General features: G+C 45.8%; 1 protein-coding gene across 1 annotated transcript; it reads left to right on the top strand.

Moving 5' to 3' along the window:
- The first annotated feature begins 3654 nt into the window (after positions 1 to 3654).
- LOC117838217 (phytochrome C) lies at positions 3655 to 8728 on the top strand. Its single transcript, XM_034718159.2, has 4 exons — positions 3655 to 6273; positions 6372 to 7188; positions 7460 to 7753; positions 8255 to 8728. Exons 1-4 carry the CDS (start codon positions 4215 to 4217, stop codon positions 8490 to 8492), a joined length of 3408 nt encoding a protein of 1135 aa, XP_034574050.1. The 5' UTR covers positions 3655 to 4214; the 3' UTR covers positions 8493 to 8728.
- The last annotated feature ends 7168 nt before the right edge of the window (positions 8729 to 15896 follow it).

Raw genomic sequence — 15896 nt, 5'->3', positions numbered from 1 at the left:
CAAAGTTTACGTGCGATTTTGCGACTTGCTGCTGCTGGTTCCTGATGGCTCCTGAATTGACGAAAACTGAACAACATACGGTACATCCCGCAAGCATTATGTTGGTAGCATCAACTAAGCTACGCCACTAAACTTTGTTCATCTTTATCTACCACAAAGTTGGCTTTTTTCGTACAATCATACTGAAACAGTCTAAGATCAGGTAGCATGTATGTACCAAACACGTGGCTCTTTTCTCTTTCTCTTTAGGTCAGGTTCATTCTAATCTTGTGTGCTCACCAAACACCATCCAAGCCAAACGCAAACTCTTTAGATTACAAAACACTAGTACAGTCAACCTAATGCCATTTCATAACATCATTAGACGATCCCAAAAGGAGGTGATTGCACGACACCAAACAGCTAGCCCTATTGTAACCGGTCACATCGGTCCTCCAAGGACCAGGAGCCATCCTACATTCCTACCATGTCTTTTCTTTTTTTCTTTCTTTCTTTTCTGATGAAACGATTCTGAACCTTACCCCCAACAGAGAGCGAGGTTAGCTTGGACATCTCATCGGCGACGCATTCGGCAGGAGCCTGAACCTTACCTCGGTTAATTGGTTGTTCGAGCGTCCCATCAGGTGGCCTGATATGCTCGCTGCCGCCGGTGCTTACGTGTGGAGCACTGCGGCTGTGGCCTTCTCCATGGTCCAGCAGCTTCTCATGGGAATCCTTCGTCTTTTAGCTCCGTGCTTGCAACTTGGTGCGCTCTGATCCTGACCTATCCAATCATGCGTTGCCCTCCCCCCTAATCCCACCAATTTCCTAATATTCTCCCAGCATCCTGTCTGCTTTTGGTCGAATTTTGAATCAGACTGGACCAGGAGAGGATTAATTCAGGAGAGAACTTTCCACCAACTACATATACTGAGAGAGAAGGTGGGAGAAATCAAGCAACAAATGTTGAAGAGCTCCGAACCCAATCAGATATTGAGCCCACGGGCCTCCCTGGATCGTGTAGCCAGCCGTGTAGGCCGTGGCCCAAGATTGAAAAACCAAGCCGTGCATTGATTGGCCGGGACTGGGAGCAGCACGTCGTACTGGCAGTAGCATGGCGTCTTCCATAACGTTTTGCCTGGCAGGTAGTAGGTACCAAGTGATGCGCCAGATCTGCCTGGATTACACGAGCACAAGCAGAGACACGCCCCCATAACCGCCTACCAAATCGCCTCAAAGTCATCCGCAGTGCCCGGATATTGTTTTCTATATAGTGCCGTCACGACTCCGCAGTGCCGTGGAGGGGAAAGAGGAACGCGAGCCGCCGCACGTTCCAGCGCCAACACTAGCGCTGCGACGCTCTGCGATTTCGGAAACAGCTCGGCATGTCTGGGCTCTGTTCCGGGATCTCCATCGGTCGGCCGATCGGTTCTCGGGTGTTTAGTCGGAGGAGGGTGAAGGATACGTAGGCTGCGATCGGTAGGGTGCGTAGCTTCTATCGTGGCTCCCATGATGTAGCTTCGATGTGTTTGTTCCTGCACAAGATCTTTAACTAGGCTTAGCTAATGCAAAAAGGAGGTCCTAAGCCAGTCTCACCTAGTACGCATTTCGTAACCGTTCTCCGCTGGCCAGGCTCGGCGCAACAATGCACTTGGATTCCCTCACCTCCCAAGGCCTAACCTCTCCTCTCCCGTACCACTGGCGAACCAATAGAGTGGGCCATGGCAAGTTGGCAACGACGACGACCACGTCGAGTTTTCACGTCGAGTCTAACACTTCCGCTGTCGTCACTCCTGCATTACTCGAGTCCAACACCTTCGTCGCCGTCGCTCTTGCATTACTCTGCCGCCCCTTCGCACACGAGCTCAATGAGCTGTGGAGGACGACTGGAAGAGGAAGCAACAACAATTGAGCCTGCACGAGGAGCCGGAAGAGGCAGCGTTGAATTGATGGCGCGGGCGGCGCTCTCGTTAGTTGCATGTGCCAGATTGATATGAATCGACAAGGATGACAGCGGTAGCTGCAGCTATTTTGAATCTGCTCGTCCACATCCCCAACGAAGTTAGCGTTCCTTTTACCCCCAATAAACTAATTGGCAAAGTAGCTAGTAATCACGCAGGAAATCAATCTTAGCAATCCAACGAGATGTTCTTAATTTCCAAAAATCAACGAATGGAAACACGCATGGAGGAAGCCGAATCATCGGATCAAGAAAGAACGAAGCAAGCAGGATTTGGTGGAGTTCGATTCAGCCGACCTGGAGCTCCATCGTCGCATCAACTCGAATTTGCCATTCTTAGTATGTGCGCCGCCGCCACCGATGTTTCTGGTGCGTGCGCTGCTCGAGGGTAGAGACGGATTCGATGGGGGAGGAAGAGGAGGTGAATGGACAGTTCGTCGGTGACAACGGAGATAGGAAGGTGACGAACTTAAAACTCACCCTATGCTGTAGAAAATGAGCTCACTCAAGCCAATGCACCCAACCAATATAAGATGAACTCAGCTCAAGCTAAACTTATACAACCAATCAAACACCGAGCCAAACCATTGCTCTAGCCAGGTTTAAATTGGCTTGGCCATAGTGCCTCCCATAGAGGAGTTTTATCTCAGATGGTGACCGAGCTTATCATAAAACTTTTTGCCAAACACACCTTGCTCTCCAATCAGACACATCCAATCTAAGCGGTCGCTGCGCACATCTTTTCCGTCCTCAAAGTAAGCAGGACAGATTCTACGGCGAAGGAAAAAAAAAAGGTCTGAAAGCGAAGCACCCGGTCGAGTCGTGTCTGGGGACTGGGGCTTTACGTTGCCAATCAACGTCGTCCAACAGCTTTGGCCTTCGCTTCAGCTTGTAAGCCGGCTGAAAAGCCGAAACAGCTGATTTGTTGTGAGAGGAAAATACTATTTGATGGCTGATAAGCCGGTTGAATAAGCTGAAGCGAACAAGCCCTTTGTTCAGTTACACGATAAGCTGAGCAGTGACTGGTGTCACTCCGAGCACGAAGGAGTCGACAAGTCATCGAGATCATGGTCAATGTATAGGGCAGTGCAGTGGCTGGAAGCAGCGAGATGACGCCCAAACTGGAACAGTTGCCATTGCCACTTGCCGATGCAGTGCTACCCCGCTCCTGACATCGCGCTCGCTCACGGATCACCGTTGATGTGCTGCTACAAGTTGTTGTCGTGCACAGCAAAGGGAGGCGCTAATCTGCTACGATTCCTAGTCTCGTTCGCATTCGTGATTGGGCAGCCATCGAGGACAACGATCAGCGTGGCCCGCGTGGGTGAAGAAATAATGCATGGGCGAGGCGAGGCGTCGCATCGTATAAACTCTGGACCCAATCAGCAATAATGCCGCCCCGTAGTGAGGAGAAGCAATGCTTGCTGTGCATAATCAGGTGGGATAAGCTTCGGCTTGGCCAATGGCTTGTGCTTGTCAGCTGTGGCTTGCCGAACAGAATCCCAACTAGGAAGGACTCTATTCTCAATTACAATCCTCCCGACAGGGGCCCGACAAGCTAACGACTGATCTAGTTTAGTAACCATGTGGCAGCCACTTCTTTAATCTAATCTACTGGTAGTAATTTACTGCTAATCGCTTTACCGGTAAGATTCACCATTACCGGAGATGGAAAGGGCGTCGACAGTTGCGGGGAAGAAGACCCCCGGATGACGCCACATCGCTTTCCACTCTCGGAGCCCTGACAACCCACTCGTCTTCAACTGCGGCGGCCGCGCATCCTCCAATTTCCGACGCTCCCAATCCCCCGATCCGTCCGCGTGCTCCTCGCCGACCGCCGCCGCCGCGCCGGCGTCCTCTCCCCGCGGTTAGTGAGTCAGCCGCGCGCGCATCGCTGTTGCTGTTGCTTCCCTCGGTTCCCTTTCGTGTTCCCCTTTGGAGCAGGGCAGGAGAGAAGATATTATCGCTGCTGCTGCTGCTGCTTGCCCGCTCGCTGTCCCACTCGCGCGCGCCTCGCCTCGGCCCCGGAGGCGTAGTATTCCCCATCCTCCCCCGTGCTTATCCGCGGCGGAATCCAATCCCCTACCCCACGTCCTTCTGCCCAGCAAAGGGCGCCACCGCTTTTGGCGTATTCCACGGCTGCCGCGCGCATGATTCCCGCGGATTCCTCTGCCCATTTGCTCCTGTTCCCCTCGCAGCTGCAGCGCCGCCGCGGCTAGTCCGGTAGCGGGGAAGGAGGAGGAGGAAGGGGGGATTGGGTTGGGGGGCGGCGGAGATGTCGTCATCGCGGTCCAACAACCGGGGGACATGCTCCCGGAGCAGCTCGGCGCGGTCCAAGCACAGCGCGCGGGTGGTGGCGCAGACGCCCGTGGACGCGCAGCTGCACGCCGAGTTCGAGGGCTCCCAGCGCCACTTCGACTACTCCTCGTCGGTGGGCGCCGCCAACCGCCCTTTGGCCAGCACCAGCACCGTCTCCGCCTACCTCCAGACCATGCAGCGGGGCCGCTACATCCAGCCCTTCGGCTGCCTGCTCGCCGTCCACCCGGACACCTTCGCGCTGCTCGCCTACAGCGAGAACGCGCCCGAGATGCTCGACCTCACGCCGCACGCCGTCCCCACCATCGACCAGCGGGACGCGCTCGCCGTCGGCGCCGACGTGCGCACGCTCTTCCGCTCCCAAAGCTCCGTCGCGCTGCACAAGGCCGCCACCTTCGGGGAGGTCAACCTGCTCAACCCCATCCTCGTGCACGCCAGGACGTTGGGGAAGCCCTTCTACGCCATTATGCACCGCATCGACGTCGGCCTCGTCATCGATCTCGAGCCGGTCAACCCCGCCGACGTCCCGGTCACCGCTGCGGGCGCGCTCAAGTCGTACAAGCTCGCCGCCAAGGCTATCTCCAGGCTGCAGTCGCTGCCCAGCGGGAACCTCTCGCTGCTCTGCGATGTCCTTGTCCGTGAGGTGAGCGAGCTCACGGGCTACGACAGGGTCATGGCGTACAAGTTCCATGAGGATGAGCACGGCGAGGTTATCGCCGAGTGCAGGAGATCTGATCTGGAGCCGTATCTTGGCCTGCACTACCCAGCCACTGACATCCCACAGGCGTCCAGGTTTCTCTTTATGAAGAACAAAGTGCGGATGATATGCGATTACTCTGCTGTTCCAGTGAAGATCATTCAGGATGATAGCCTAGCACAGCCTCTCAGCCTATGTGGTTCCACGCTCCGGGCTCCCCATGGTTGCCACGCGCAATACATGGCAAACATGGGCTCTGTTGCGTCGCTTGTGATGTCAGTAACTATAAACGAAGATGAGGAGGATGAGGATACTGGGAGTGACCAGCAGCCCAAAGGCAGGAAGCTGTGGGGGCTGGTGGTCTGCCATCACACGAGCCCGAGGTTCGTTCCTTTCCCGCTAAGGTATGCTTGCGAGTTTCTCTTGCAAGTGTTCGGCATACAGCTCAACAAGGAGGTAGAACTGGCTGCTCAGGCAAAGGAGAGGCACATCCTCCGAACGCAAACCCTTCTGTGTGACATGCTCTTGCGGGATGCCCCTGTTGGGATATTTACCCAGTCGCCTAATGTGATGGATCTAGTAAAGTGTGATGGAGCTGCACTGTACTACCAAAACCAGCTTTGGGTGCTCGGATCGGTTCCCTCCGAGGCAGAGATAAAGAGCATTGTCGCATGGCTGCAGGAGAACCATGATGGTTCAACTGGGCTGAGTACTGACAGCTTAGTGGAAGCGGGTTATCCTGGTGCTGCTGCACTTCGTGAGGTTGTGTGTGGCATGGCAGCCATAAAGATCTCTTCCAAAGATTTCATCTTCTGGTTCCGAGCCCACACAGCAAAGGAGATCAAGTGGGGTGGAGCTAAGCATGAAGCAGTGGATGCAGATGAGAACGGCAGGAAGATGCATCCACGATCTTCGTTCAAGGCCTTCTTGGAGGTGGTTAAATGGAGAAGTGTTCCCTGGGAGGATGTTGAAATGGACGCTATCCATTCTTTGCAGTTAATATTACGTGGCTCCCTGCAAGATGAAGATGCCAACAGAAACAATGTAAGGACCATTGTAAAAGCTCCATCTGAGGATACGAAGAAGATACAGGGGCTACTTGAACTAAGGACAGTTACTGATGAGATGGTCCGCTTAATTGAGACAGCAACTGCCCCTATCTTGGCTGTTGATATTGCCGGTAACATAAATGGATGGAACAATAAAGCCGCAGAACTAACTGGATTACCTGTTATGGAAGCCATAGGGAGGCCTCTGGTAGATCTTGTCATGTCTGATTCTGTTGAAGTGGTTAAACAGATTTTGGACTCAGCTTTACAAGGTTTGTCACTATGCCTTCAAATGATCTTCTGTTCTCTCCAGCTTAGTCTGAATTGTCCATTGTTTTGTATGACAGCTTAGTTCCTCCTTGTGTTTCAGGAATTGAGGAGCAAAATCTGGAAATCAGGCTTAAAACATTCAATCAACAGGAATGCAATGGCCCTGTAATTTTGATGGTCAACTCCTGCTGCAGTCGGGACCTTTCAGAGAAAGTTGTTGGAGTTTGCTTTGTAGCACAAGATTTGACTGGGCAGAAGATGATTATGGATAAATATACTAGGATACAAGGAGACTATGTTGCCATAGTGAAGAACCCCAGCGAGCTCATCCCTCCCATATTTATGATCAATGATCTTGGTTCCTGCTTAGAGTGGAATGAAGCTATGCAGAAGATTACCGGTATGAAGAGGGAAGATGCCATTGACAAGTTGTTAATTGGGGAGGTTTTCACCCTTCATGATTATGGCTGTAGGGTGAAAGATCATGCTACTCTAACGAAACTTAGCATACTGATGAACACAGTGATTTCGGGTCAGGATCCCGGGAAACTCCCTTTTGGTTTCTTCAACACAGATGGCAAGTATGTGGAATCCCTTCTCACAGCAAATAAGAGGACAAATGCTGAGGGCAAGATCACCGGTGCTCTTTGCTTCCTGCATGTGGCCAGCCCAGAGCTTCAGCATGCTCTCCAGGTGCAGAAAATGTCTGAGCAAGCGGCTACAAACAGCTTTAAGGAATTGACCTACATTCGCCAAGAATTAAGGAACCCACTCAATGGCATGCAATTTACACATAGTTTATTGGAACCTTCCGAGTTGACAGAGGAACAGAGGCGGCTTGTTGCATCTAATGTTCTCTGTCAGGATCAGCTGAAAAAGATTTTGCATGACACTGATCTTGAAAGCATTGAACAGTGGTAAGTGCCAGACTGTCCAAATCATTTGTAGTACTGTTAGTTTAATTGTTTGCATATTTTTTCTATAATGCTAGAATGCATATATGGAGCAACATACACATGAAAATATTGCTGATCATATTTACATGGTGGTTAGAATTTCTGAGACATTGAAAATTTTGTTCAATGTAGTAATGCTTGAAGTGCTAGAAGATGTATGCATAAAACAAGGCTTCCCTGTCCACTTGTACTCATTTATTAACCATTGATAAACAAATGCTTGCTGTTGCAGCTATATGGAGATGAACACAGTAGAATTCAAACTTGAGGAAGCTCTGAATACAGTCCTCATGCAAGGCATGTCTCTGGGCAAGGAAAAACGGATTTCTATTGAACGTGATTGGCCTGTGGAAGTATCATGCATGCACCTCTATGGAGACAATTTAAGGCTTCAGCAGGTTCTAGCAGACTACCTGGCATGCACTCTTCAATTCACCCAACCAGCCGAAGGACCTATTGTACTCCAAGTCATTCCCAAGAAGGAAAATATTGGGTCTGGCATGCAGATTGCTCATTTAGAGTTCAGGTAACACGCCAATCATCTTATATTGTTCTTTTGATTCTTGTTCTTGAACTGAAAGGATGACTTCTCAAATAAGTGAACCAGTGCATTTTGTATCAGTTTCCATTACTCTAGCAAACAAATTTGGCACTGCTCCTAATCGTGCTATTTGTAACCCATGAACTAAAATGGCTATGTTGACAAGCAACAGATAAGGCCCTAATGTTAGCAAATTCACCTCCGAACATCTTAGTTCAAGTTCCCACATCCTGCAGATCCTATCACTGCATCAGTCAAGGTGCAGGTGATACATGTCACACTCTGGCATATGGCTACTCTGCTGTTTGAAACAGTAGAAATAACACCTGCGTAAAAGTGATTCCATTCCATCCCAGCCATCCTTACAAACATTTCCGTGGTGAATATAAGTCACGGTAGTATAACACCGCGACCTATAACTTCTTGTGGGGACTGTGAAGCCTATCCCCCTGCATAGCAGCTGCTGATCTTTCTGAATGAATGCAGGATTGTCCATCCAGCACCGGGTGTCCCAGAGGCCCTAATACAAGAAATGTTCCGGCACAGCCCAGAGATGTCTAGGGAGGGCCTCGGCCTGTACATAAGCCAGAAGCTGGTGAAGACGATGAGCGGCACAGTACAGTACCTCCGGGAAGCCGACAGCTCATCGTTCATTGTCCTGGTAGAGTTCCCGGTCGCCCAGCTCAGCAGCAAGCGGTCCAAGCCTTCAACAAGTAGATTCTGACGCTCTTGCACCCAGAACTGTAAACAGCATTCCCTCCACTGAGAGCTCGGCTGTGTTAAATAGTCAAATGTAGCAAGTTTGAAGCATCGTTGGTCGTCTTTGTATCTGGCACGGTCTTTGTAATGCGGATAGATTTGGTCGTTTCAGGAGTTGGCTAGGTGTAGTGTAACTTTAACCGAGAACTGGATGTGTATGTTGAGTTGTGAGAATGAATAAAAGCTCCACATTTATTCTTCTTTTCTTCTGAACGAGCTTCACTGTGTTGTCAGTGAGAGTATATCTCACAAACCATGTTCTGCTGGTGAATGCGGGAATTCGCCCGAAGGAAATTTGACCATTTCACAAACCATGTTCCTCCTGAAGAGCTACTTTTCTCCTTTAGGTGATGCTTGCCCCCTTCTATCCACCTTGGTTTCGGCCTTCCTTGCCCCCGAGGTAATTCCTTCTTTTTGCTTGTGAAGAGAGCCTCCTCTTCTTCCTTCACAGTAATGCCTCCCAACTTCTTGGCTAACTCCTCCTGATTAGCCAACAAAAATTTTCTAACTCCTCCTGATTAGCCAACAAATTTTCTAGCTCCACCAATGAATGTTGAGTAGACCATCCACTCACTGCGGCTATAAACCCTTGATATTCGGGTCTAAGACCATTAATGATAATTCTCCTCGTACGGGTCTCACCAACCTTCTCATCTGGTGCAATCTTGAATATCTCTTGACAGAGGGATTTTACTTTTGTGAAATATTGACTAATAGTCAAAGTTCCTTGGGAGATACCTGATAGCTCCTTTTCCAAGAGTTGGAGGCGTGCTTCATTCTTCTTCGAGAATAATTTCCCCAGAGTCTTCAAAGCTTCCTTTGGGTCTCCGCATCTCGGATGTGCTCCAGTAGGTCCTCCTCAATAGTTGCCTTCAGCACGAACATGGCCTTATTGGCTTTGATGCGCTATTTCCGCAAGGCATCGGCTCCCTCCTTCTTCGAAGAACTATCGCCACTCTCCTTTGGTGGAGGCACTGTTTCGGCGCCCGCAACAACCTCCCATAGGTCTTGACCTTGCAGGTATGACTTCATGTAGGTCTTCCAATAGCCATAGTTATGGTTATAGAGCTTCTTAATCCCACCACATGCGCTAGCAAGATCTGCCATGGTAACTGACGCCCGGCGTCAAGTTAGCTTTCTTGGTCCTGGACCAATGAGCTTCACAGTCCTAGACTGTGCACCGGCAGAGTCTCCTCTTAGCGCCTTGGTATGACACCGAACACAGCAAGCACCCTGTGCTTACTAGAGAGCCTCCTCCAGACGGTCTCGGACCGCCAAGCCCTAATACCAATTGTTGGAAATTGAGGTGGCCACAATACCCACTAATCTGAGGATTTACACCTAGGACACCAACTCACTTTGGAGTCGGTCAGCCCTTTTAATTTCTAGTTACTTAGTGCGACGGGTCCTTTTGACGGTAGAGTCGCCTTCTCACTTCCGGGTGGCAGAGCCTACCAACAAATGAAGTTGACTTCTGGGTGGCAGAACTAACCTACGATGAAGTCTAGACCCTTGTGATCCTAGGTGACAGAGCCAACCTTCGATGGATCACAACTTATGCACTAAATACTTAGAAACTATATGGCTCAACCGGAAGACTAACACTTGTAAGAAACAGAACTTTATTACAACACAACAATATTACACAAGAGTGTACAACACTATCTCTTTAGTGGCTGGCCTAGCACTCACCCTTTACTTCTACCGTACTCCACTCATCTACCATGCTCATGGTTGAATGTCATGGCAAGGAAGGGGGCCTCTATTTATAAGCCAAGGAGTTCGTAGGATGATGACATGTGACCCCTTCTAGATTTTTCACTAGATAAATATCTATGGTCTACATTATTCTAATTTCTTCATGGCAACAACATCTAGTCCCTTCATGAAAAATATCATAGATCATGAGTTGTGGGGAAGGCTCTAGAAGTTTGTATTGCTTTCCTTCAATAATGAATAAAACAGGCGGTCACCCTTTTCTCTGCAAAAGACCTTGTATTGCATATTTTTTTTATCCTTATCAACTTTTAAAACATATAGGTGCCAAATAGCTCCTCGATGTGAAAAATGCCACAAGCAACTAGTTTTTCTTGCTTTAAAGTTAAAGCTAGCTAACAAGGCACATGTTTCTATCGTTAAGCAATAGACCTCCTAAGAACACTGAAAAGGTCACAAGAGTTTGGGACAATCACTAACATTTTATTGCAAAACAACATCTAACTATCAAAGCAGTAAACTAAAAGTCAAAACAGGTTAACCCTTTTACCAGATTTGTATATCTTTGTAGATTTCACCATCATCAGTGTATGTCTTTGTAGATTTCACCATCATATGTGTATGTCTTTGTAGATTTCACCATCATCAGTGTATGTCTTCGTAAATTTCACCATCAACAGTGTGATAATTCCTCAGATTAGAGCCAACAGATAATAAAATCCTCTGTATGCGTAATGGGAACTGGAATTAGGTCAGGTATGCAAAATATAAGCTCTCGTTGCTTAAAAGCCAATCGATAAGACAACAGCAATATGAGCAGCAGGTTTCCATATAATAGGCCATAGATCCACAACAAGAACATGTTTTATCTTGCTAAGAAAACTTGCATTAAAATTTTCAATCCTACTCAAACCTGAAGCATATAGTGTGTCAAATATCTGGATGTCGAAAATGCCACAAGCAACAAGTTTGTCTTGCTTAAAAGTTAAAACTAACGGGCACATGTTTCGATCAACAAGCAAATACACCTCCTAAGAACGCTGAAGCAATCATAAGAATTTGGGACAATTAATAACATTTGATTGCAAAATAACACTTAACTATTGAAACTTTAAACTAAAATTTGGAACAGGTTAACCCTTTTACCAGAAGGAAAAGATAGGTGAGGGTAGTCTCAAACTAAAATTTGGAATATGTTAACCCTTTTACCACAAGGAAAAGATAGGTGAGGGTAGTCCAAAGGAAGCGCAGAAGTAGTATGTGCCTTACCTAAGAATTAACAATCATATTAATATTACCATCAGAATTGTTGCCTTTGAAGTCATTATCAATCTCATCATCATCAGTATCATCGCTGCTAGATTTCGAGCAAATGGACAATATCCCCTGCATGTGTAGTGAGAATTGGATCAGCCACACAAAATCTAAGGTCTGCACTACTTATAAGCTAATGGATGTGACAACTGACAACAGGAATTCAAGCACTAGATGTCCATACAATAGGTCATGGATTCACAACACAAACATGTTTATCTTGTTAAAAAAGAAGCATATAGTGTGCAAAATAGCTCCTAGATGTGGACAGTACAACAAGCTACCAATAGATCCAGAATGTGCAAAATGCAGAATAAATAATACCCTCACCAAGCGTTGTCTATACATCTATCGCAAAAAAGAAGAAGAAAAGGAAGTAACAGATGTGTCGTTGCAAATTGCAATGCTGCATCAGTTATATTAATGTGTAACCCTCCCTCTAGCGAAATGCTAGTACACAATGGATCATTCTAGGGAAAGTAACAGCGCAGTAGCACATTCCAGTCATCAAGCAATAGATCTCCTGAGAACACTATGAGGTGAAACAATCATAAGAGTCTGATACTACTGCTATAACCTTATTCCAAAACAAAACCGAACTATCAACACTAACATGTTAACCCATTTATAGAAAAAAAGGTAGATGAGGCCAGTCCAAATGGAGTACAGAAACAATATGTGTTTTTACTTGAGAAGCATTGCGCGGTCCTAGCTTTAAGAGTATAGCTTTAAATCCTGCAGAATGCAGACCTAAATGCATTAATATTTTCCACAATAAAAAATAGTGTGGAGCTAGTAAGAGCATTTCTTTACCAGCAATTATCAACGGAGCACAACCATAAGATCTAGTGTGACATGGCCAGCAATTATGCAGCTCTAGTCTTCTCAACATCTTTGTACGGGCAAAGTTCTCAATTTGTGTAGGAAGGTATTGGGGGTAATTGACAATGAAAGTTGCAATGGGCACTTTCTTCTTGATCGGCCACGCTTTGGTGAGCTTGTCCCCTTATTTGCTTTTTAGAACTTTGCTGATCATTACTTGTCAATGCTTCCAACAGTTTTGCTTTTAGCTCAACCTCGGCATAGTGGGCTATCCCATTTCTCCATAGGGATTCAAAACTTACTCCAGAAGATACTAAGTCAGCAACTTTTTGAGAGTGATGAAAACCCCTCTTGATGCGAACAGCCCGCTACTTTGCCAATAATACATCTGATCTGCCACTTCTTTGTTTTAAGCTAAACTGATACCAATGCCTTAATGTCGTGTGTTTCATGGCTATATCAACCCATGCCCCCTGGCGATGGGGATCAAAAGTTGATGCTGGGGTGGTGGAGGACCACAGGTAAGGCTGAGAAGACAAAATCTTGATAGCCATCTCTCTTTCATGTTTGCTTGCACTGTGTAGCAGCTCTTTCTTCAGAAGCCTCTCCGATTCTTGGATGACATAAATGCAACCATCAGTTGACATCAAAGCTAGGTGGTTCCGGATCATCTCCCCAAGATATGTCATCATTTCATTTTCAAGTCTACCTTCCATCTTCTGGAAAAGATCTTTGACGATGGGAGAGAGCTTGTCCATTATGTCAGGGCCTTCTACTTGCTTCAGAATAGAGATAAAGTACTGTACCAGAGCTGAATATGAAGTTACTTTGCACATCCTCTGTCCATCCACTTTCTCACCAAGATAAAAACCATTTTACAGTCTTCAGTGCACATTGACCAGTGGCCAACCAAACATCTAGATTATCATTTGTAAATGATGGGGCAATGCAATAGCCACGGTTGTGGTTTCCATGCACGAGCAGGCCTGCTGATCTGAGGAACCACTTTGAGAAACTTGATAGCAGATAAGTATTACCATCTCCCTTTTCAAGCAGTTCCTCAACCGGAATGGAGTACAAAGGTCTTCTCAGCCTAAAGTAAAGCTCTGGTGTGACAAACGTCTCTTTCGCACAGTCATAATCATTGTGAAACCTATGACAATATTGAATAGATGTATAAGTTTCTATTGCAAATCATCCAAATTTTCATGTTCCTGGAAAAGCAAATGATGCAAATCCACATATGAGTGCAGAAGCACTTACGTCAGCTGGTGGATAGGTGGTGGACCCTGAGAGGCCCTAGACCATGTCCGATAAAACCTCTTGGGTAGAGCCTGTGGGCGTGGACGGGCAACAGATGCTGCAGCCCCCTGTGATAGGGGAAACAAAATCATGGAGCTGACCCCCAACTCCACATTTTTTCTGGAGCTAGAGTTTGTGGAGCTGAACGTGTTTGGCCGGAAATTTTGTGGAGTTGGTAGAGTGGAGCTATTTTTTGGAGTCGAGTGCTGCCAAACACCCCTTAGAACCAAAGGCTCTCGCAAGAAAATTTTCTATATAGCAAATTCTCCATAATTTCTGTATTTTCCATCCATTTCAAAAGGGGTCTTAACCACCCCATATCTCATTTGGATTTTGAGTTTCCTCTCGGTTATCAGCTATTTTGTTGCAATTGCACACGCCTATTCAGTTCTATTGCAAATTTTAGTTAAAAATATTAAGCTGTTATCGGCGATTCATTTGGTGGAATTAAAAATCAGTATTATACACATGAAACTATCTAACCTTGATAAAGATTAGTACTGTCCTTTCGTGGCCCGACCTTAAGCTCCCCATTGCTGTCGACTCTAGAAGATGTGGGTGCAGCCGTGCAGGCAGGCACAAGGAGTAGGTATTAATTATTTTTCCTTTTATGGGAAAATCCTTTCTACACGCGTGTGTAGCTACTCCTACCTGCGTATCTCATGATATACGATGAATCTGACCGAATGAAAAGTATGCACACGTAGTATGTGATGATACTAGACCATCTGTAGTGGTATATATGTTGAATATGTGATCAAACATAGAGTATGTGGACATACTAATTTTTATATACCAGTGACAAGGTATAATCAAAATATATTTATAAACTAGGGGTGCTTTTGAAAATTTTCATATAGTTTGCTTTGGAATATCTTAGAATTGGTATGTGAACATACTCAATGTGATAAATGAGTATGTACACATACGTATGGTGGTATAATGATGATAAGAGTAGCTACACACGCGTTTAGATAAAACTCATCCTTCCTTTTATTTTCAATTTTTTCCTTTATGTTCTATAATACCTAGTATTATCCTTTTTAGTTTCTTTTTACATTCCATGATGTGGTCTAGTGAGAAGTTTTTTTATAAATGTTTTGAAGAAATTATACTAAAAAGTTATCTCGAGAAATCGTATGGTGAACTTATCCATAAAAATTATATGAGAAGTCTTCTTGGTAGTATTCTCGCATGAGTTGTGCTTGAAGTTTGTCTATGATAAATTGTTTCAAAAAACTTACATGTAAAAGTTGTACATATCATGAAAGTTGTGCTAAAAAAATTATCTTATGAGAACTTTGCTTGAATAACTTATGTGTATTGTGAAAATTGGGCTGAAAAATTATCCTATAATAAGATCAAAATTGGGCTGAAAAATTATCCTATAATAAGATCTCCTTTGGAATGCAGAAATATCAAAACGTAGGAATAGAAAAAATTTAGGATTTTAGTTGGTTTTCAAATGCAATCCTACATGAATTCAAAATGTAGGAAACTTTCCAATAGAACCTTTGGATGCAACACAGGAAAAACACTGAATTTGATGAGAGATGGACACATGGAAAAATTTCCAATAGGTTGGCCATTGGCCATCCCCTTGAGGCATCCGAGAGGAATTTTGTAGGATTCTTGGATGTCCAGCCCTTTGTTCTAGTTGGATATCAGCTGGATACATAGGAAAAATTCCTATAAGACCTAAATCCTGCAAAATTCCCCAACCAATCCTTTGTTCCAAAGGAGGACTAAGAAGTTGTCTGAAAAACTAATGTGTAAAAGTTGTATTCATAATTTAGAACTTTCCAAACATAAAAAGTTATGGGGACATAAACTTTCCTATAAAGAAAAACTGCATGTTGTCTGAGATCACGCACCACAGCCCTCCTGATGAGCGAGCCAGAATAGCATGGCCCTTGTGGAACACGCTAGGAGAACACATCTAGTTGTATAAGGCTATTCTTAGCGGGGAGTTTCATTTCTGTTTTTTTTCAAGAGTGGCTTTCTTAACGAAAATTTTATTTCCTGTTTTCAATAGTGACACATCATAAGAAGTTTGGGTTGGTAAATAAAAATAAGGTCTGTAGTGTAGAGTTTCTTTCCCAGTTTCATAGAAAGTTGTAGCATTTAATTTGCGATATACTTGATTTGGCAAAACAGATGGAATGAAATCCTCTAGCCCCCATTGCCATTTTCAACACGTTTCATGTTCAGGAAA

Source organism: Setaria viridis, chromosome 9, assembly GCF_005286985.2.
Source record: "Setaria viridis chromosome 9, Setaria_viridis_v4.0, whole genome shotgun sequence".
Lineage (NCBI taxonomy): Eukaryota > Viridiplantae > Streptophyta > Magnoliopsida > Poales > Poaceae > Setaria > Setaria viridis.
Note: the sequence above shows the minus strand (reverse complement) of the source record. Positions and strands in the feature narration are given on the sequence as shown.